The sequence below is a fragment of the Fukomys damarensis genome, unplaced genomic scaffold, assembly GCF_012274545.1.
Source record: "Fukomys damarensis isolate Sample0158 unplaced genomic scaffold, DMR_v1.0_HiC HiC_scaffold_6, whole genome shotgun sequence".
Taxonomy (NCBI): Eukaryota; Metazoa; Chordata; class Mammalia; order Rodentia; family Bathyergidae; genus Fukomys; species Fukomys damarensis.
Genome location: NW_022900918.1, coordinates 26237270 through 26260188, shown reverse-complemented (window position 1 = coordinate 26260188; position 22919 = coordinate 26237270). Strand labels below are relative to the sequence as shown.

Genomic DNA, 22919 nt, shown 5'->3' with positions numbered 1-22919 from the left:
AATGCTGCAGATAAACACACGAATCTATTTCACTCAGGAAATGGATAAATAATGGCGCTGCAGAATGCTCTCTCTCAACGCTAATCCAAATGCTGAAATACAGAAAAAAAGAAACAAGGAAAATGGCACTTTGAAAATCAGTTACATTGCTTAGAGAAAATATGGGCCGTTATGTTTTAATCCATTAAAATTACTAAGATCTTTATTAAATCTTAGCAAATATCTAGTATATAGTAGGCTATTGATAAATAACATTTGCCTTTGTGTTCTAGCATAAACATAATTGCTGAACACCCCATTTAAATGAAAACAACTCATTTATTTTAAAATGTAAGCTAAATGTTATTTTTAACTGATACATAAAACCAAAAACTGACACATAAAAGCATAAAAACTGTACATGTTACCAATGTAATGTGGTGTTCTGAAATACATATATAATACATTGGGTAATGTTTAAATCAAATTAGACATATCTATTACCCCAAACATTTATTATTTGTTTAGGCGAAACATTCAAAATCCCTTATACTAGCTTTTTGGAATATATAGTACATAACTGCTATCTGTAGTTAGCCTACTATACAGTAACATACCTGAATTTCTTGCTCCTCCCTACAACTTAGTACCCACTGTTCAATCTTAACAGTTCATTTTTAAATTAATCTATTTATATTCCTTCCTATATTCAACTAACACATCCTACTCTTTTTTTATATTCATTAAATTTCTTGGTACATTTTAGGTATACAACATGATGACAATCATCATTGGGAATTTGTACCTTTACATGATACATCTTGTTTCTTATTTTTCCCCACTCCCCTGCCCTTTCAAACCCCTCCACCCCTCCCTATTTACAAAGACTTTGTTTCCATGTTTTCCTTTTCTCATGTGTTTTGTTTTCCTTCTTTCCTTTCCCCTACCCCTAGCAGTTCCCATTCCCCTTTAGATTTTTTCTTCCTATTTTACATTATCTGTTATACATTTTGATTCTTACACATTCAGTTTTTCACATCAGAGAAACTATTCGGTATTTACACATTTAACATGTCCTATTCTGTTTTGTTTGTTTTGTTTTGTTTTGTTTTTTGAGACAGGGTCTCAATATGTAGTTAAGACTGACCTGGAACTCACTATGTAGCTCAGGCTGGTCTCAAACTCAAACTCTCCTGCCTCAGTCTCCCCATTGCTGGGATTACAAGTGTGCACCACCACGCCTGGCTGGCATTTTTTCCTACTTTTAATTGAACCCTTGGCAATGGTTCAATAAAGTCTCCAAAATCCACTCTACTCATTCAACATTTCAGTGCTTTTGCTTATCTGAATTCCAGGAAGAGGATTATATGCTTGATGTTTATTCCAGTTACAACAATAGGGTCAATTTATTTTCCTCAACCCATTCCAGATAGCCACTCTCCATCCTGGGTCCAATATTTCCTAAACTCTTGGGATATTAGTCATAGCCATGATATTGATCAGGCGTAGCTACATTCCCAGTTTGCATCTTTAGAAAGCACTGGATTCTTTGAAAACTGACTCCCTGCATTTTACCTCTTTCCTGTCACAAGCTCCCCAAAGAAGTCATTATTGTTCCAACCAAGTCCAGCAATACCTTCATGAAAATGATTATTTTGCCTTGCATGTCCCAGGACTCTTTCAATCACCAAAACATACTCTGAGCAAAGCTCTGGGTTACTATCAGTTCTCAACCTGAGCTATTCTGAGGTCGTCTTCCTTTCTCATTTTTTTCAGAAACGTAATAGCAGATTTGTGACTTAGAATTATCATTCAAAAGCATTTATAAAAATGAAATCAGGAGCCTTATTTCTCAAATTTATTTTAATGGCTTTTTTCCTTCTGTCACTGGTTATTTTGTAACTATTGCTCAGTTGACTTGGAAATTTTTAAGTTAAAAAGGGTAAATTATATGAATATAGTTGGCTTTCCAAGCCCACATGTGTCTGAGAATACCTACAACCTTACATGTGTTTACCTACCCAAAGCTCCAGTATCTTCTAGCTCAGCATTGTGGAGAAACATAAAATACTGTAAGAAAAATTTTTAAAATCCTATAAATTCGTAAGTTTTACCAGTACATAGAATATTTAAACAGTAAAAATAACCATAAAACAGTAACATTATAAAATATCTACTAAAAGCCTCAGCTAAGATATGAACCCTAAAAATACAACTGCGAAGTGAAACACTGGCCCAGAATACTACAGTATTTCTTTCATTACTTCTGAGACTCCCTTTTCCTACTCAGTCTACTTTTCATAGGCTTCACTGCATCCTTTTAAAATTGTTTAAAAACATCGTTTTTAATCTACAAAAATGTTTTCCTGATATAATTTTTCAAGATTGTGGGTCCGGGGATGTAGCTCAGCGGTGCAGCGCCTGCCCAGCAAGCGCGAGGCCCTGGGTTCGATTCCCGGTATCAAAAAGAAAAGTGAAAAAAAAAAGACCCCCCTCACCAAAAAAAACCCTTTGGCCGGGGATTTAGCTCAGCGGTTCGGTGGCCTGCCTTGCAAGCGCAAGGACCCGAGTTCAATCCCCGGTACAGGCGGGAAAAAAAAAAAAAAAGATTGTGCAGTTTTCTCTTTATGAATGCAACATGAAAGATAAAATTGAGAGTAGGAGGTACTTTTACGTAGTAAATATTTTAGAATAAAACACCGAGGTTTTTACAAAATCAGTTGGTGTGTGTTTTTGTAGTCAGCCTTATAGCAGTTGTGTATTTCCTGATGTATTTTGAGTTGAGATCAGATTTATTGGAATTTGTAGGTTTCTGTTCTCTATTTCCAGGTCCAAAACGGAAGGTTAAATGTTTTCTGTAACAATTCTTTAGTTCTGAAATACAGAGAAGTCCAACCGGGAAAGGAAAAGATAATCACCAGGCAGGTGCTGTGGAGTAGACCCCCAGGGTTCCGCCCGTCTTTCCTCGATGCGTTTCTGCAGCCTCCATGGTGACGCTTCCCTGGCAGGCGGGCATTAGCAATCAACCGCTTTGTGAGCGCGTCAGCCAAGCTAGGGTCTACACCTTCGTGAGCTCCAGCATGTGGAGGCCACACGTCAGTAGCCATCTAAGCAATCCATATCGCTCATAACTGTGTCATCACCCACCTCTCCCTTAGGGACCGTGCAGAGTTCGTGAGGTTGTTTGGAGGGTGACGTTTCTCACTTATGGAGTCAGTTTTGTTTTCCAAGCGATAGGAAAGTATAAGTTTATTGGTTTTTCTTTCACTCTTGTCTTCCATGGACTATATCACACATAACTTTTGTCAAATACTTTGGCACTTCACAATACTACACTGTAGATTTCCACAAAAGATGTAAATTTTCCTGATCTATGCCTTTGGGCACTTTATGATAACTTGTATTATCGTATCACTTTTTGAACCTATCGACACATTCATGAAGTTTGTGCTGTGCAAAGCAACCGTACACACACAAGAATTACAAGGGACACTGTGGCTTCTCTGCTCATTGGCAGAATTACTCTTGAAAACATTCTCTGAATGCTGTATCTCCATTTCACTCTTGTGTTACTCCTACACTTTGAATTTTGATCTTGCCAATTCTTGGAAAATGCATATACCTTGTCACTAGTGAACTCCTCCTTGAAAAATCTAAGAAATGTTTATCCATTTTAATCTTCCCAATCTCTTTAAAATTCAAACCTATATACTGTTCAAGTCCCCAAATTCTTCCCTTTTCTCACATCCAGGGATCTTCAAACCTTTATCTGTTGATACTCTTTCGAACGATATTTGGACCTCTATTTCATCTACTCCACCCACTGTACATTATCACCTTGATACCTAGTACCACAATGTTAACAAGCACCTGATAAAAATAAAATGCAATACTGCTGGGATTGTGCTGCTTATTGTTGTCAGGTGGACTTAGTCATAGTTCTTAGAAATGGCATCTTAAGAGGTGATAGACATTTCTGTGTGGCGGGAGGAATGAGCAGCTTCGTAGTGTAGATGGGCTCCTCGTCCTCCCTTCTCTGAGGACGTCTCAGGAGATGCCGAGTCTTCCTTTCACCTGTGCTAAATTACAGAGTAATTTCCTGCTCCTTGTTTTGATTAAAAAGTCAAATGAAGCCATCAAACACTGATTAAGCACCTGTTCTGCATAGGCATTTCGCTATTTATTAAGGATAATAGGAAGGATAAAAATGCAGCTTTTCCTTCTTGGACAACACTATAGGGAGACACGTTTGTAAAAAAAAATAATAAATGTGAAAAAATGTTATAAAAGAGGTACTAATTTTTTTGTCAGTATAGAAGGAGCAATGAGTTTTTTTTTTCTTCTTGGAGCAACAGGAGCAGCAGTCAGAGGCTTTTTTTGAGCAAAATCTTAAATATCTTCTGTAAGTATACGCTAAAATTTTATAATGAAAATATTCCTATGTTCAAAATGAGAGGGCCAGGGATTTAACTCAGTGGAATCACGCCTGCCTTGCAAGCACGAGGTCCTGAGTTTGATCCCCTGTACCAGGAGAGAAAAAAATTCTAAACTGAGAAATAGAATGAGTTGTGTCTTGGCTTTCTCCAAACTCACAAAGCTGATGTGCAGCAAAATAAATCTGAACTCAGATTGATCAGGCAAGAATGGGGGGGGGGATGGTATTCTAGAAACAACAATGGGTAAGATGTATAAAAAGGTGTGCTTCCCTGGGGAAATCAAATTTACTGAGGTCTGGCTGAAGTGGAATGCCTGCTCTACACATACGGCAGTTGCGAACTAGGAGAAAGTGTTGGGGGTTGTAAAGTCTCGGAGTTTTTCCTACTTTGTAGTTCACCAATGCAGGCAGAAGACACGAGACTCACAGCACAGCAAGCAGCATGAACATCACATCAGTCACCCTGCTCCACAGGGATTCTAGACTGACGCCCGCATGGTTGTGGTTTAGAGGGGAGGAGCCCTGAATTTAACGGAGTACACCAACTGCACAGTTAGTCTGAGCAATCCTACTCTTTGTCCTGGGCGGGTGTCATTTTCTTGCTTTTTGCAACACAGCCCTGAGAAATGACCCAAGTGAAGAAAGTCGAAGCCTTGCATTACTGACACATTCAGTAAAATCATTCAGAGATCATCAAAACCCAAAGTGGATTACCTCTCACAATAGGGGGTGAAATAAGGAGGAGCACAAGGGAAAGAACAGCATCACTGAGAACTTTAAATACAACATCTTGGAGTTCGAGGTTTTTGACATAAGCACTGAGGAATGACTATGAATGTTTTCAGATGTGTATCAAATACCTCTGGATTTGTGTGGATGAATTGTAGAAAGTGTTCGAGGAACTCCTCCCCAACCACAACTTATCTTTACAGTTCATGAAAAAACATTGCAAGTGATTCCCTTCCTGAAATGTTTTAACTTAAAACCAAGAAAGATGGGTTAGTTTCTCATTTGTGATAGAAGTTTTGTGGAGCTGTGTTTTCTCCTGTGGGAAGAAGGCTGCCTACCTGCAGGAAAAACACAAATTCTGAAACCACACAAAGAAATTTGGGCACAAGTTAAGCTTAAGCTTCATTTCTTTAGTCTATATTTATCCCTCTGCTTTGTCTTCAGGGACCCTTGAGATTTCCCAGTATTTCCAATGCATTCTTTCTAAGACAGTTTTATTTGGGCTCTGTAACTTGAATCTGAAAGTTTGAACTAGTTTAGGGGGCCAGTACTCTTAGGTTTATCCTTTAGAAACATTCCTCTTGAAACAGTACAGAAAATGGCTTCCAGCAAGGACAAAACTGCAACTAAAACCAATGGGGCAACAAAATAGTTCAAGAGAAATGCTCCTTTATCTTGAAAGTTATGCCCTTAAACATATGGTCATAATCAGATGCTCTGATTCAAACACAGCTTTAGAAATTATTCCCAGGTCTAAAGTTATTTTAGAGCACCTCATTCCCAGGCATAATTTGTGAGGAATAATTTTACTCACAGTTCTTGCAAATGGGAAGGGCACCAAGCCTTGGAAGAGGTGAGGGTGGGAGGTTAGGGAAGGCAAAAAAGAGGAATTAATATGTATTGTGTAACAACTTCCCATGATAAATGCAGTCATTATTTACTATAAACATGTACTAATAAAAAATTAAAATTTAACCCTTCCAAATGAGGAGAAAAAGATCATATGAAGCTAACAGATCATGAAAGAGCTGATAATCTACATCAAAGTCAAGGCTATTCAGATAATAAGCATTGGCATTGTCTGTTTTCATTGCTCCACTGGTCTCAATCCCAGGAGTCTGACAGGTATCACACAGAGCAGCTCAGAAAGATGGAATTGCATAGGCTTCACCTCAGTGTTCCTGAAAATGTGAACAAGTATTTACCAATCTCACTTACAAGAGATACATTTAAAGATAAAATTCAATTTAAAAACTGTATTTTTTTTCAAGAATTCAGAAAAACCTAAAAATTTGTGAGATATATATTTTACTTGTTAACTGTTTTTTTTTACTCCTAAACTCTTATTTCCCTACAATATCCACTATTAATGTGCACTTTGTACATAGTGGGGATTGTTCATACATAAACACATATGCTACTAGTTTCATTTTATTTCTAAAGCAGGGCTACAACTCATTTTTTTCCTTTCAGCAACGTCATTAAGTTACATGTCTTATTTGGTTAGATACCTTTACCTATCTTGGCTTAATCATTCATATAATTGTCTATAATTTATGATGTAGTAGACATTAATAGATCTGCAAATTCTGTGGGCAATTAGCATGCTTATATATAAATTTGTTTAAATTTTGTCCATTTACTTTGACAGAATAGTTTCCCATGAATTGGAATTTCTGGGGTAAATGGTATAAATAATTTAAATTCTGAGTTACAAGCACAGAATTCCTCTGAGTATAGAGACAGTATTCATTTCATCAGCCTTTTTTCTCCATGTCTGTGGATATGGGCACAGAATCACAGGAGCATTTGATATTGGTATTTCTAGTCTTTAATAATGTGATGTTCCTGAGAAATTGTTTTTTCATTAATTTGAGTTTAATCATCTTCACATATCCTTAGTAGTCATTTATATCACTTGACTTACCTCTTTATGATTTTTTTCAATTCTCTCAGAATACTAATGTCTTTGTTTACAAAAAGCTCATTTATGATTAAAGATGCTGACCTTTTAATTGCTGTGCACAACAGAAGAAATGCCACGATACCTTCCCTACATTAATTTTTCTGTGATATTTTTATTGTACAGAAGTATTTAAATACACTATTTTTTAAAGGCACATGAAATTATTTAAAGATTAAACATAAGAGCCAGGCGTGGTAGTGCAGACCTGTAATCCCAGCACTCGGGAGGCTGAGGCAGAAGGATCGCTGTGAGTTTGAGACCAGCCTGGGCTACCTAGTGAGTTCCAGGTCAGTCTCAACCACATAGTGAGACCCTGTCTCAAAAAACAAAACAACAAACAAACAAACAAAAAGATTAAACATAAGGAAAAAAGATTCAAGTTTCATTGGGAACTCAACTGGGAATCCCCTGGGAAATGAACTGTCAACAGCCAGGAGAGTATAGAGACAGCGCAAGTCAGCCATGGAAAGGCACCAGGTTAAGGCACCACTGTTGCAGTGGTAGCAGTCAGGGAATGTGCAGACACATTTTGTAGAACAGGATCTATGAGAATGTAGTGCCCCTGTGCGCTGCGATGGTCAGCGGGGATTAAACCACTGTGTCATCACAGGGTGTTGTCAGTTTAGTCATATTTCCAACTGAAGTCTAAAGAGTCAGTTGCCACCAATGCTACTCTTAATAGAAGTGAGGGAAAGGGCATGGAAATAAACAATTAATTAGCAAAAGCATTGCTACTAAATATGAGTAGAGAAGTTGCCATTGATTGGAATTTCTAAAAACATATTAAGTATTCCTAGATTTATATTTCTATGCATTTTACATGCAAATCAAATTATCTTCTGAAAGCTGTGAGTTTAAATATTAAAGTGTATAAAAATTTGCCATACAGAATTCTGGGAGGAAATAGGTTGGCACTCCAAATTGGATTAATGCAATTTCTACAACAGGGAGGTCTAGGGAAACTGTGAGGTACAGTGCGGTTCTTCCTAGCTAGTAACTACAGATAGGACACTGTTACAAACTTTTTGATGCCAAGGACTGGTTTCATGTAAGAAAATTTTTCCATGAACTTGAGGTGGAAAGAATGGTTTCAGGATGATTCAAGCACATTACATTTATTGGGTACTCTATTCCTATTGTTAAATTATAATATATAATGAAATAATTATACAACTCATCATATTGTACAATCAGTGGGAACCTTTAATTTATTTTCCTGCAACTAGACAGTTCCATGTTGGTGACAGGAGACAGCAACACTCAAACTGCATTGCTAATGTCCAGTCTACTCCATAGTCTTGTTTTGGTTGTTGGCGCTGCAGAAAACCCTCCTCTGCAAAGAAAATGGAATTGAAAGCAGGCTTTTCAGTGCTTTGTGGCAATCTCAAGATATTCTGCCTTGACTTTAATCCAGGAGCACCAAAGAGAGCAGGACCTGTGCTTCAGTACACAGGAGGGAGCCCTCCTAGACTAAGCCCCCTGACTTTAATCCAGAACATCTGGAGATGTGAAGTTGTCTCAAAAAAAATTTCATGGCCACTGTCACTTATGATCTCCAAGAGCTGATCTGGCATGGACAAAGTTGACTCACCTGGTTTATTCACAAATGGGTTGCAGATCCATTCCTTCCCACTTCAGGGATCTCTGTGGTTGAGAGAAATGCCCAAACCCTTCTGAAAGCTGGGATGGGTAACCATGTACCCGGTGAAAGAAAGAGGGTCCTGGCTCAGTCTCTTTCAAAATATGTACTAACTTTGAAATATGTCAGCATCCGAATACTCACTCACATTCTCTTAATTCCAGTTTGTGTTTGAAGGCAGCCACTTCATCTACCTACTTGAACACTATTGTCATTCTCCCTGTAATGACAGATTAAGCTTGGTGAGTGGTTGAATACATCAAACACATAAGAAAGACTTGAGAGCCATTCTGTGTCACTGAAATGTGCTACTAGTTTTGACTTTGTTGTTGTTGTTGTTGTTGTTGTTGTTTGCTTTCTGTAAGAAATCTCTAGAGCTGCTCTCATAATGCAAAAACCCTGGAGAGTGATCTTCCTTTAGAAAGCTATCTCACTTCTGTGTATAAAAGAATATAAGACATAAGAAAAGGCAAGTGTTCCCTTGCATCGATCTCTTCACAAGAACAGATGATTTAAGAATGTGTACTTTAATGTGGTTGATAATTTTAATGTGGTTGATGATTTTAATCACATTCTTCAAAACACTGTTAAATTCAGATGACATTTTTTGACTGGCTAGCATTTCTCTACTGATAACACAGTGTGTAGACTTATATTCAGAAGCAACCTCTTTGACCCGATAATGAAACCAGAAGCCATCCTATCATGGCAGTTGCTTCGTCTGTGCATGCACTGACACAAAATGACTGATTCAGTTTTCTTAATAGGTAATCACTAAAAGTCTTGAGTAGTTCTGCAGCTGTGGTATCAGTTGGCAACAAAAATGCACATAACATACCCTCATGCACATCCTCATGAAAATGCATCCCACACAAAGAAGCATTATTATCCTGTTGCCCATAATTCTAGTTCATCAAACTGTGTTTCATATCAAAGTGACTCATTGATCCTAACAACTGTGCCTCAGTGGCCTGACTAATTCATCAGTTGCTCTAATTATGATGCTAGCCAAAGGATGAACATGTCACATTTTAAACTACGTCTCCTAAAACTCCATGATAAATGTCCTTGGAAGCAGGAAGGATTACCTCTTTAATAATGAAAAGGGCTTCTTAGCTTTAGCGATGTGGTGAGCCACCAAGAATTATGCTTTCAATCCAGAGAAATGATGGTTTTCAATAATTGTTCCTGTTCTTCATATTTATGGTTTTTTTTTTAAAAAAAACTCCAAAGGTTCGTCTTACAGTGCAGCACATTTGATCACCACATAGTGATGCAGTTCTGAAAGTTTCATGGCTTTGTTGTACAGCTGATCTCCACATATTATACAAAGCAAACTTGGAAAATGTGAATCACCCATTACAATGAACCCGTAATTTAAATAAGACTTCTAGTATTTTCTTTTCAATGCTGCTTTCTTTTGTGGCAATCTTAAGAGTCTTCTACTGCCTTCTCATTGGGTCATTGGGTCTTTCTCCTTTTTAAAAAGCCTCTCTGGTGCCATTTGCTTTTTACTCATTTAGACTAGGGTTACCTTGTGGACTTAACAAAACTCTGAAAGAAATGCTGAGTACAGGGAAGACACACAAATATAAATGTTAAATAAAACAATAGGAAGATCACATACAGACTGAAATAAGTGCCAGGTTCTGACCAGGCCACCACATGTAGCTGTACAATGGAAGTGTATCAACTCACTTGCCACCATAAAGCCTGCCACCAAATGCAATTTGTCACTTGTCAGTCACTGAGTTTTGATATGAGTATGCAAGCAGTTGATTTATTATGTCCTCTGTGTAGTCAAATGTCTCTGCTGATGTTAATCTGAATTTGTGGCCACAACCCAGCACTAGCATCATTGCCTCAGCTCCATCTCAGATCATTAGCCATTAGATTCCATAAGAAGCCTGCAACATAGATCCCTCAGTTGTGCTCCTATAGGAATCTAATATTCCTGTTGATCTAACAGGAAGCAAAGCTCAGGCTATAATGAGCATGATGGGGAGTGGCTGTAAATATAGTTTAAGCTTAGCTGGGCATGGTGGCACATGCCTGTGATCCCAGCACTCAGGAGGCTGAGGCAGGAGGATCGCTGTGAGTTTGAGACCAGCCTGGGCTACATAGTGAGTTCCAGGTCAGTCTCAAGTACACAGTGAGACCATCTCAAAAAACCAAAAAAAAATAATAATAATAATATAATAATAATAATAATATAGATTAAGCTTCATTTGTCTACCTGCCCATCCCCTCTTGCTGTGTGGCCCAGTTCCTGACAGGTAGAGGACCAGCACCATTCTGTAGCCTGGGGTAAGAAGCAAAAGGAATCCAGGAAGTGTTATGAGAATCCAGAAATAGTTCTGAGGTCACCTTTCTCATAACAGGTGCTATGGTTTGAGATAAAGAAGAAATAAAGGCAACCTGTGGTGATGCTACAAGGTGGGATCTGGGATCAACCTCACTCTGCTTGACCAGTCTTCTTTCTAAATTTTGTCTCCCACTAACCTCCAGGGACATGAATGTCCATTGAAACTGCTTAGAAACACAGATTAGGGTGGAGGATCCATCCAAAGTGTCAGGAACTTGCAGACACAATTCACTTGTGCTTTCCATAAGGGTCATAGTTCTTATCCACAATACAGGGGGCACAAAGAGAACATCAATACTATGACAAGTAACAACATGACAAAATAAAGCAGAGAAGTCACTCTAGTTCACATGACAAAGCCAACCACACATTCTAGAAACTATCCGCATTTGCATTAAGTCAGCTTTAAAAATCCTTTCTTATTTTCAGGCAAAGTTTATCTCTCTTAATCTTATTTGAATTAAACAACATTATTTCACAATCACCCATTCTTTACATCCTAAACTACAGATCTGAATAAACAAATTTGATTTTGCCACAGAATTAAACTATAAATAATAAATTATTTATTTGGTTAATAATGAAAACATGGTCTGTGGTATCAAAAATACAGGATTAGTGCTTTGAGAATGAATGATGAGTGACAAATATTTGCAAGTTTGGTATTTTATTAGCATGAAGGAAAATGATTCTGTTGATTTTTCTACTTGCTCTCTGACCTAACACAAAGACTTTTCTAAATGTCTCTAAGAAGGAAGTTTTCTAATATAATTAATTATGTCACATTTGTAGAAAATGTTGCAAAGTAACACCAGCATAAAGTGTGGTCCTCAAAAGGCACGGAAAGAGTTAAGAAACAAGCTATGTCAATATCTCTGTGAAAAAAGACAAGCGATTTTAGAGAGGCTGCATCCTTTGCTAAAGGTCACACAGCTAACAGAGTTAAAACTAAGCTATATCAAAACTATAAATTCATTACTATTCACTATAATACATTAACATTTCTGCTTTTTTCCATTTATTTCATAGCAACATTCCCATGCTTTGTCAGACTTCTTATTTTTTATTATATTGTAAAATATTTCCAAAGATAAATTATATATTAAATATGTGATAACCTGAAACTATTTTGTGCCACTAAACTTATAAATGTAAAATTTAGTTTTTCATTTGTAAATTAAAGTTCTTAACTAGAAAAAGCAAAGATCCACAAGATGTCACCTAGAAAAAAAAAAGTACCCTAAAGAATGTATTGATTTCTTAGCTTTTTTTCAGTCTTGCTATGTTATTCCTATTTGCTTTACCTTTTAAGTTCATCAGGAACCGTTTTTAAAAATGACTTTTTTTATACTCAGAGTAAAATGTGTTCCAAGCCTGGTGAGAACGGACTGTTAATCTCTTCATTTTATTGACCTAATTCAGTTTCAGCTCATTAAACACAGACATCTCGATGATCAAAAGAAAATGAACCAAATGTAACTTGGTATAACCTTACTGAGTGAGTTATTCAAAGAGCAAATAAATCTGAACAGGTAACTTAATATTGACAGTCTTCCACTGAAAGAATATGTAATGAACAAAGACATCCAGGAATAATTTTTTTCTCATTCATTTCATTTGATCGACAAAGGTACACTCATGGTGTGCTCTACATTCACCTCCCTTATCAGATTTTATCCTCCCTCAAACTTTAAGACAAGGAAAAATAGAGGACTATGATCTCTAAAATGATAGCTTCAAAGGTTTAATTATATTGCCTAAAGAATTACAAGATTACAAAGATTTAATTACAAATATTTCATTATATTGCCTAAAGAATTACAAAAACTAAAATAAACTTGGTTATTATAATACAGAAAGAAATAAAACAGTAATTCGAACTCATCCTAATAAGAGTAAAAAAAATTAACCTATAAAACAAAAAGTTTAACAGAGCTTTTAAATATGATATATATAAAATATATTTAAATAAATGGCTGAATCATATCAAAATCTACATGCATCGTTAGCACTGAGAAGTAATTCTTCTATTTAGGTAAAATTTCTTCATGCCTCTAATATGCATTAAATTTTAAAAAGAAAAATAATTTATCTAAGAGATCACTGAAAAGAGGTATTAAAGACAAGATAAATCTAAATACCCCTAATCAGTAACAGATAAAGAAACTGTGGCACATAGTCACAGTGGAGTACTGTTTGGTCATAAAAGCAAAAATTCCATCATTTGTAACAACATGAACAAACTTGAAGGACCTTATGTTAAGTGAAACAAGTCAGGCACAAAAAGGCATACATTGCACAATCTCACTTATATGTGGGATCTGAAAAAATATGATCTCATAGGAGTCAAAAGTAGAATAATAATTACCAAAGGAAGGGTCAGTTTGGAGGAGATAGTAAAAAAACTACAGTTTGCAGAAGGAATACGTTAAAGAGATCTGTTTAACAGTTAGTGATGATATACCATATTATTGAAAAAATGCAGAGGGTAGATATTAAAGGTTCCTACAACCAAAAATTACCTTGAGATAATACATTATTTAGCAAATAACATATACATCAATACATAACGCCATATATTTTTAAAAATACAATTTTATTATCACCTTAGAATTAATGTGAGAAAAGATTAGATAAATATTTTTAAATTTGCAATTGTTAGAAATATAAATGTAGAATATACCTGTTATTCTATATTATGTTTTGTGATATTATAGCAATTATTTGTTTCGATTTGGTCTTCACGAAGTCTAAACTCCAAGCTTTCTCATTGCTAGGAAATATGTGATTTATTCCCAACATAAAATTAACAAGGGTGGAAGATGGGAAAATGAATCATTTTCAAGTTGATTACCACTAATTGCTTCATAGAAAAATACTGTTCTACAAGAAATATAGCCAAATAAAACATACTAATAAATCCAGAGTCAAATGCAACTTAAATTTAGCCACCTTTATTTTTCTCCATTCTCTCAATAATTGGTCAGTATAATATAATAAGATTAGTCACACGGGCTACATGATAACTGAGCTATGGAAATGTATCCCTTAGATGTTAAATAATTTTCTTTTCATTGCAGAACATTCAAGGAAACTGCTCCAGACATTTGCCTGACAATTCACTTATTTCATTTCAAAAATCTTAGATAATTAGATAAAAATGTCTTTAAATTTAAATTTTTCAATGTCAGATCACTTTACATAATTGGTAGCAGTTACCTTAAAAAAAATTAACTCTATGAAAACAATTTACTCAACAAGCCCAGATTAAATATAAATTAAGAAACTTCACCTAATATATGTCTCATTCTATTAACATGAAGCATAAATATTTTAACTAAACACAATAAATAACCTATTTGCTGAACTATTTGCATATTAAAGTGGATTTATTAATGTTGGCTTACTCATAGAGCAAAAAGAGAAATCAGTTGCAGATCCTGCTCCCCAAAAGCCTCTGACCTAATAAAAGGAAAGAAATACAATTTTAAAACAGCGTTGCTACTTTGAGTCCTCCTTTATGTTTCAAATAACCAAGTAGTGACCTATATGTGGTGAGTTTCACAACTTCAGGGATGATCAAGGAAAAGATAAAACCACAGACACGAGATAGAAGTAGCACACAGTGAGCTTTACTTGTAGGACACTTTAAGAGGCTACCTGTGACGGGAAGTCCCTCACCGCATGAGGGACAGCAGTACAGGGCCATCACAGAAGGGGGAGAGTCACGGGTAACTCTCAAGAGAGAAAGGAAATGGAGAGTAGCAAGACAGAAGTCTCCCACAGGAAGTCTCTAGGACTCTGAAAGCTTCTAGGAAGCATCGCTTTGGAGTCTTTCATAGCTCAAGACTTTATTTTATCTATGGTTTCCAGATGATAGATGAAGTTTTATGGTTATACAAAGCAAACAGGCTCTAAATGACTAAAAATATGGGGAATTGGTAAGACAGTTAAAGCAACTGGATTTGTAAAATTTTAAGTTGGGCCCTGATGGATTTTGGGCTAATGATTCTAGCCTGTGGCAAAGAAGAAAAGAAAAATGAGAGTCCATGCTTTGCTTATCTACAAACATTCAACGTCACTGCACATAGGCAGCAAAATCTTAGCTACTCAATATTCATAGCCTTACTTATCTCTAAAGTTTAACCTAAGAATCAGAAAGGTTCAAAAAATGTACCAAAATGTTCCCTGCAACTTTTACCAAATTGATAGATATTTCAGTTCTTCTTCTGGAACTCACCCTCTCTGGACACCAAATAATCTAGAGTGAGCACATACACAACAGGGTCAGCTACACCATTTATGTGCAGAGCCCACGCACAGAGAAAATGCAGAGCCTTTTGCTAAAATTCTAATACGGTGACAACAGAACATTAAACCAAGCACTGCATCCTCCTGAGTGTAGAATCCTGTGTGACTTCACAGTGCAGTCACGTGCCCATGAAACTGGCTCTGGTAGATATGTTTTCTCTGTTCATCATGCACACCATCTAGTGGTGAAAGATCTAGAATTAAAAAGAAAATGAATGTGGCACCATAATAAAACCCATGCAGGAAACAAGGGAACCCTACACTGAGAACCAGTGCAATCCAATCCGGAAATGCCACTATGAAGGGCTGACATTCGAGACCTGCAACTCCCAAACAAGCCAGCTGTACAGCGTGTGTGCTTGTGGGGAGGGAGGTAGTTGGGACAGGCTCCTTCCTGTAATTTTCGAACAGGAACATTTTGCCTGCCATGGAACAGGTGGTGACGTCCGGAGACATTTTTGCTTGTCACAATTTGATGTGAGAAGAGGTGGTATTGCTACTGACATGGAGTGGGTGGAGGCTTGTGATGCTCCTAGACATCCTACCATGCACAGGATACCCTCCCACACAAGAAAAAATGTCCATCTTGAGGTGTCAGTGATGCTAAGGCTGAAACACTCCAGTATTGCATCACCTGCAAAGTGTGAGAGGAGTAATCGCTCCATATGTTCACCTTTCAGGTCCCCAGTCTTTATGGTAATGCACCAGAAACCTATGTTCCTAGCATCAAAGAGAAACTTAACTTACGCTATCATAATTCAATGGAATATTACACAGCCACCAAAACTATTCCTAAAAAATTAATGATATAGGAAATGTCAGTATGTTCATAACTGGAAAAATAGTATAGAAAAAAATCGCTCTGTTTTAAAAAATATATTTGTGTTTAGCAAAGGCTTGACAAGGGTGTTAAAAAGAGAACACAAAGGAATTCTGGTGGTTCTTTATGGATGATAATACGTTTTTACTTTCTTGTGGTTTTCAATACTTTAAATTTTCTTTCTTTTTTTTGTTGTTGTTTTTTGTTTTGTTTTGTTTTGGTACCGGGGATTGAACTCGGGTCCTTCCGCTTGAAAGGCAGGCCACTGAACCGCTGAGCTAAATCCCCAGCCCAAATATATGATGTTTGTTTTTTTTGTTTTTTGTTTTGGTACTGGGGATCGAACTTGGGTCCTTGCGCTTGCAAGGCAGGCCACCGAACCGCTGAGCTAAATCCCCAGCCCTCAATACTTTAAATTTTCAAGAGAATGTGTATTCTTTCATAAAACAATGGATATACAAAAATCTTATTTTCTCTGTATAATAATGCATTAGACATTCAACTTACTCCGTAGCCATATGTGGACCTGATGCAACTAATAAAAAGCTGTGCTATTCTGTGTGATTCATACAAGAATGAATAATCTTCTTAGGAGGATTTTAGCAGGACAATTAGTGAAATCTGAAATTTACTAAAGATAAAAAGTGGGAGAATTGAGGGTACAGTTGGTACAGTTTTTTCTTCTAGCTGAAGATCAGCCTTATATAAAAGAAAAGTTGATATCAAAAATAGCTATTCTCTATTAAAACTGCTATTGTTACTTAACTGAACAAATCCCATTCACCAAGAAGCAACTTCAAAAAGGCACCCATCTGAAGTCCCTCATGATTTTATTTTAACAAAATGGATAGTTGTACTGATACCAAGAAAACCATTCATTTATAAATCATATCTGTTTAGGAGAAGCACCTCGTTAAAACATCGCTCTTGATTCTACCAGTTAATGATAAAAATGTTACAGATTTAGAAGGCATTCTTATCAAATATAAGGACAATACACAATGCATAATATATTACATATTATATATTATTATGTATTTGAAGTAGTTAACAAAAACCCATATTCCAGAGAGTTTAACTGAGTGAAAACATGAAAAACAGCATGAAAGTGGATGAGAGTAAGTGTAAAATAAGGAAAACTCGCTTCTGTTTCTTTGGAGGAGCTCCAGTCCTCCACCTTCATCTTGGACATCCATCTCCTGGCTTCAAGCACAGACCTTTCAGCTTTCCACTGCAGATCCTCAGCTTCCTAATATGGACTCAAAAGGGACTCTAGACTGAGCTCCACACCTTTGACTCTTGACTGGATCCTTTGTTCTCTGGTGCACAGACAATTCTTATGTACTCTTCCACACCTGACTCTTCCACAGCAGCCATCGTAAGCCTATCTTGTAAATCCATAAATATATGCCATAAATACATATCCCATATATATATATTCTCCAGGGAGCGCCGACTACTACATGACCCTATGAGGAAACGGAGTAGAATCAGCATAATTTAGGTCCCTGATGGTCAGTCATATTCTATGGCCCTAAAGTTGAAGATAATTTTCACTTCATTGCCAAGCTTCACTAAAATCTGGGAAAAAATAGAACATGCACTCCCTTAGACATCAAACCCCTGAACTTTCCAGGGGAGAGAATGATACACTGCCCTGGCCTGAACTTGGATTGATGATCACTATATAACATAAACAACATGCACAGAATAAGAACACAACAATAAGATACAATCACTTGACACCTGTGCTAAGACAGGACATGGGCACCCACAATGAGTAAGCATCCTCCTGTCTGACAGACTCTAGTTACTACTACCTCTTTATGAATGACTAGCCCCTCCTTAATCTTTCTAACACCTGGATAAAGTCACTCATATAGCCAATATCTTAATTGTCTCCGTTCATTAAACCTTCCTAAATCCATGGAGCAAAACTCCAATTCCTCTAGAAAGCCCTCCCAACTGCTGGTTTCCAAGACATTTTCAGTTCCTGGGTGTGCAATCTTCCCTTGCTACAGACAGAAAAATGAATCTAATTTGTTTGTGTACGGTCTTATTTCCTGTGGTTCAGTGTGGTGGGTTTCAACACAGCACCGTCCTAGTATTAATAGTCCACCTCAGTGTCAAGCCATCGGTCTCAGTTTTGGCTATGGAAATATGATCACCATAACTATGCTATTCAAGCAGATGTAAGTCCCAATTTGAGAATCTCAGTTAGAAATTACTGTCAATGGTGATTACAGACATCTAACATTTGATTTTGTGAATCCTGAAACCACCCGACATACATTATTTTGACTCCCTGAACACAAACAGAACCAGAGTGGTGGTGACAGCAGTCGAGGTCATGGCTACAGATATTGCAGAGAGCAGCAGTAGAATCTCGATTTTTCTAAAAAGTTTTGTTACTTCACAACACAAAATAAAATATTCACTATAACTTAATACATGTCATTTTCAATAAACATTTTCCAATTTAGAATCACTTGTAACTGAAAACATCTCATTATTATAAAATCTATATATAGCTCTAAAACTAAAATTTCATCCTTACAAATCAAATTAAATCTAAAACCGACGCATGCAATAAAATTATAATAAAACAAGAGTATACTTTGAATACTTATGATGTGCCTGGATTTAGGTCACTTTACATCCCTTACTTCCTTTTACCTTTGCATCCACCTTTCCAGGATATTCCCATTTTACAGATGAGGAATCAAAGGTTCAAAGATGATAACTGACTAACCCAGGGCATAGAACTACAAGTGGAAAAACTGAGCTTCAAGACTCAGATGTCTATGATTCCAAATTCTAAGATTACCCGGTAGATTGTTTCTCTTAGGTAGGAGAATAAAACAACCTGTCCTTGGAGGAATTATAAGATTTGATTACATTAAAAGCAGTTTAAAACAAAACAAAACCCCCAGAGTGCCACTTAAAAAGGGAGTCTGAGCATTAGAACTTCATTTTGTCACATCAAATTTATCATACTCCTTCGACTTAGAGGCAAAACCTACCAAGGAAAAGTCATTGTTGCAGTCTGGATGCTGGATGCTCACTACAGGTCCGTGTGTTAAAGACTTGGTCCCACAGGTTGTACTACTGGAAGGAATGATGGAAACTTTTGGAGGCAGAGGCTGGTGGGAAGTTCTGGGTCATTGCAAGTGTGTGCTCGAAGGGAATTATAGGAAGCTAGCCTCTTCCTCATGCTCTCTTTCCTTGAGCATTTTGCTCCACCATGATGTGCTAACTCACCAAAGTCCCAAGACATCGGGACCACTTGATCCTGGACTGGAGACCTCAAAACCATATGCCATATAAACATGTCTTCCTGTATAAGCGAAGTGCTTCAGGTATTTTGTTATAGTAACAGAGAGTTAACTAAGGCTAATCTTGCACAAATGTAGAGTTTTCTATCAACAGCACATTTTAAAACCTAGTTAGTATATAAATCACCTGAATGTACTCTTCAATTTCTTTATGAATCTCTGAAGGAGGAAAATCTCTAAAGGAGGAAATAATGCATTGTGAACAAGGCATGTGTGAAGAGAATTTCAATGGGACAGCAATACCTCCCCTCCCAAATAAATAAAAGGACCTTTAAAAGACACTTCCATCAATAGTTCTTTTCTGAATAAAATTAATAAGAGCAAAGGGCACCTTGACTACTACTTAAGAAATAAAACTGGAACACAGGGAAATCTGTAATTCTAAACACACTTACACCTTCTTTCCTTTTTTATATTTCTCGTCCAAACATCCTGAGGAGTTCAATAGGCTTAAAAGAATTGGAGCAGTGTACAGAACAAAAGTGAGGGAAATCTGAGAAGCAGTTTAAATGGCTGTTCTCACCATATAATAATTTTAAACTGAATAACATACTTTTCAGAAGTTATAAAAGTCAAAGTGAAGGAAGAAACTGTAAAAACTTATTCTACCTTCTTACATTATAAAAATGGCATTTAGGCTGGACATCTCAGGAATTAATCACTGTGGACAAGAAATGTAAAACAGTACTGAAAATATACTTCTAAGAAAAACAAATACAAATTAGTGCATTAGTTCTGTCAGTGAAGGTCTGTGTGCTAAACACATTTATTAAAAGAATGCTAGTATTTGTATCCTCATATAGAAATGACTACTTATGTTCTAATTATATCTCCCTTGAGATTGAGGATGATTTTAGACAATAATATCTCCAATTACTGCTATTCAATCACATTAGATGTTACAAATTACATATAATACAGAAATAAAGAAAAAAATTTACTAAAAATATGGTATGTGTACTTCACATAATTTAAAAAAGATTTTTTTAGTTGGGAAGAAAGAAATAGACGTTAAAAGAAAGAATTTAATAAAAAAGAGTTTAATATTTTGTTGAATTATTCAAATGAATGACCAACAATACAGAAACAAGGAAAATCAGAGTTGTATCAAATTCATATATTAATGTCTTCTGTTGGATGAGGCCAAGTCAGGATAGCATTTTCACATGACCTTTTCTTAATTAAAATATCAGAGGCATTTAGCACTCACTCCCTTCCTCCAGCACCCACAATGTCTGTAAGAATGCAGCTTGCCCAGCCCCTTCAGTGATGCTGCTGTGATTACTTCATCAGCTTAAGCCACAGATTTCAAAAGGGCTAGCAATGGGGGACAATTCAGAATTTAGAAAAGAAGATTCTTGCCATCCCGGCACTTTATGTGCTATGTGTCAGCACAAATAAGGACAACCTTTTCTTTCTCAGTAGAGCAGAGCTTCTGTCTTCCTGTACAGTACATGTTGGTAGAATGTTACCTCAGTGATTAATACTCTGGGAAGTTCCTCTTCAAAATAAATGACATACACATTTCTAGAAATGCAATATCTTCTAGCGGATGTGTTGCATTAAGCAGGCACCAGAAATACTGAGATATGAGAAGGGATTGAAATTAGGGCCTTACTGGGGAGGCAGCAACACTCACTGAACATCTCAGCCAAAATTATGGCATTTGGGGAACAAAACCTAACAAATCAAATGAGGATTTCACAGCTCAACACCCTCACCATACGCACATATACACACGTACGCTTTAGCTTTACCAGCAGCTGAGATTTATTTCTTAATGAAAACAATCCACTGAAATTAAAACATGTATTTACAAGAAGGTATGTTGCTTGAGGAGACAAGAATATCAACTACGTTGTTTCAAGTAGTGGGGTAAAAACATCTAGCAATGCCTAATAGGCATTCAAATATATAGTTCTGTGTTTAAGAAGGTCATGTAAACTCAAATGTATTCATTGTTCCCAAATAACTAGATTTTCTTCTCGGGATGACAGGAACTGTGTTCACGGCCAGAAAAGCAATCAAATAAATGTGCTACAGCTGGGTAGTGCTCCGAGCAGGTCTCTGAACCTTGGAACCCAGGCAGCAGGTGAATTTTAGACTCACCATCCTCCACAAGTTCTTTGTTCAACCAAGTAATCAAACAGCATTCATTTCTGTGCTTTCTTCGCAGTCACAGCTAAAGAAGTGCATTGCTCCAATAACATCTGATATTTTGGACAACTAAGACCTATTCTTCGGAACAGAGCAAGCCCTGCAACGCCTGCCAGTAGACAAAAATTTGCGCGGTGAGATTGGGGATTGGGGCATGAAAGCGAAGTCAAAATGTGTTCACAGGAAGCATGATCTGCACTGGCCAGCTAACCATTTACCTCCTTTGAGACTCTGGTTTATCTCATCCGCGTTGTGTGGCTCCCTGGTATGTAAATTTGATCTCCTGTTGCCCTCACACCTTTCAGATCTGAAACTCCCTCGCAGTTCTGGGAGATACACTGGGAAGTCCGGTTTCCTACAAGGAAGACTAGGTGCCAAGGTGCGCAGGGGCCCCTCGCGCTCGCTTCTCGCCGTGTACAGTATCCTAATTACAGAAAAGACGGTTGCCCTTGTTCATGTTTTTACTATCAGCTTGGGACAAACAACCCAACTGCTTTCGGTTTGTGAGAAAACGGGTCTCAGTGCAATTCCCTCTCCTAAGAGAAACGCGGTCGTGCCAGCTGTCCCCAGATGCCGGCTTTCCTAGCTCCTTCCAGCGCATCCTGCGAGACGAAGGAGCCGGCGGGAAGCGGCGCCTAGAGCTCCCGTGGCCGCAGGCGCAGTTAGGGGTCACCGAGCGGCGCCCCGAGACTCCCCCCGAGCCTTCTCAGCATTCATCTTGCGCGGCTAGGTGCCTGGAAGGTCATCTTGCCTCGAAGGGCCAGCTCCGAAGCCCGGGAACCCTGCCCCGCGCCTGGCGCCGAGCCCCAGCCGGCCTGCGGCTCCTTACCTGCCCGCGGCGAATCCGGCAGCCCCTTGACAGCTCCCGCGAGCCGCCACTGGAAAAGTTTCCGAACTTCTTCGCAGGTCTGCACGCCCTCGCTTCGGGTGCACCCAAAGAGAGCCAAGAGCAAGAGACAGCGAAAGCCCACGCTCCCGCGCTGCGCGCCCATGGCCTGTCCGGTTCACCCTTCCCCGCAGAACACCTCGCTCCGCGAGCCCTGCGCCGCGGGCGCTGCCAGAAGCCCCGGGCCGAGGTTTCCCGGGAGCGATCGGGACGCCGGGGCGGCTAGAATGCGCTCAGACCCGGGCTCCACCTGCGAGCCTCGGCTTCCCTGAGACGCCCAAAGCTGAGACGGTAGAG

The 22919-nt window shown here is 37.8% G+C and overlaps 1 protein-coding gene across 7 annotated transcripts in view; it reads right to left on the bottom strand.

Moving 5' to 3' along the window:
- Gpc5 (glypican 5) overlaps positions 1–22913 on the bottom strand; it is a 1306099-nt gene extending 1283186 nt beyond the window's left edge. For all 7 annotated transcript variants that reach the window (XM_010630566.2, XM_033760931.1, XM_010630577.2 and 4 more), the window contains exon 1: positions 22566–22913. In XM_010630566.2, the coding sequence (XP_010628868.1) occupies positions 22566–22728 (163 nt within the window). In that variant the 5' untranslated portion in view covers positions 22729–22913. The remainder of the gene's footprint in view (positions 1–22565) is intronic.
- Between the last annotated feature and the right edge of the window lie 6 nt (positions 22914–22919).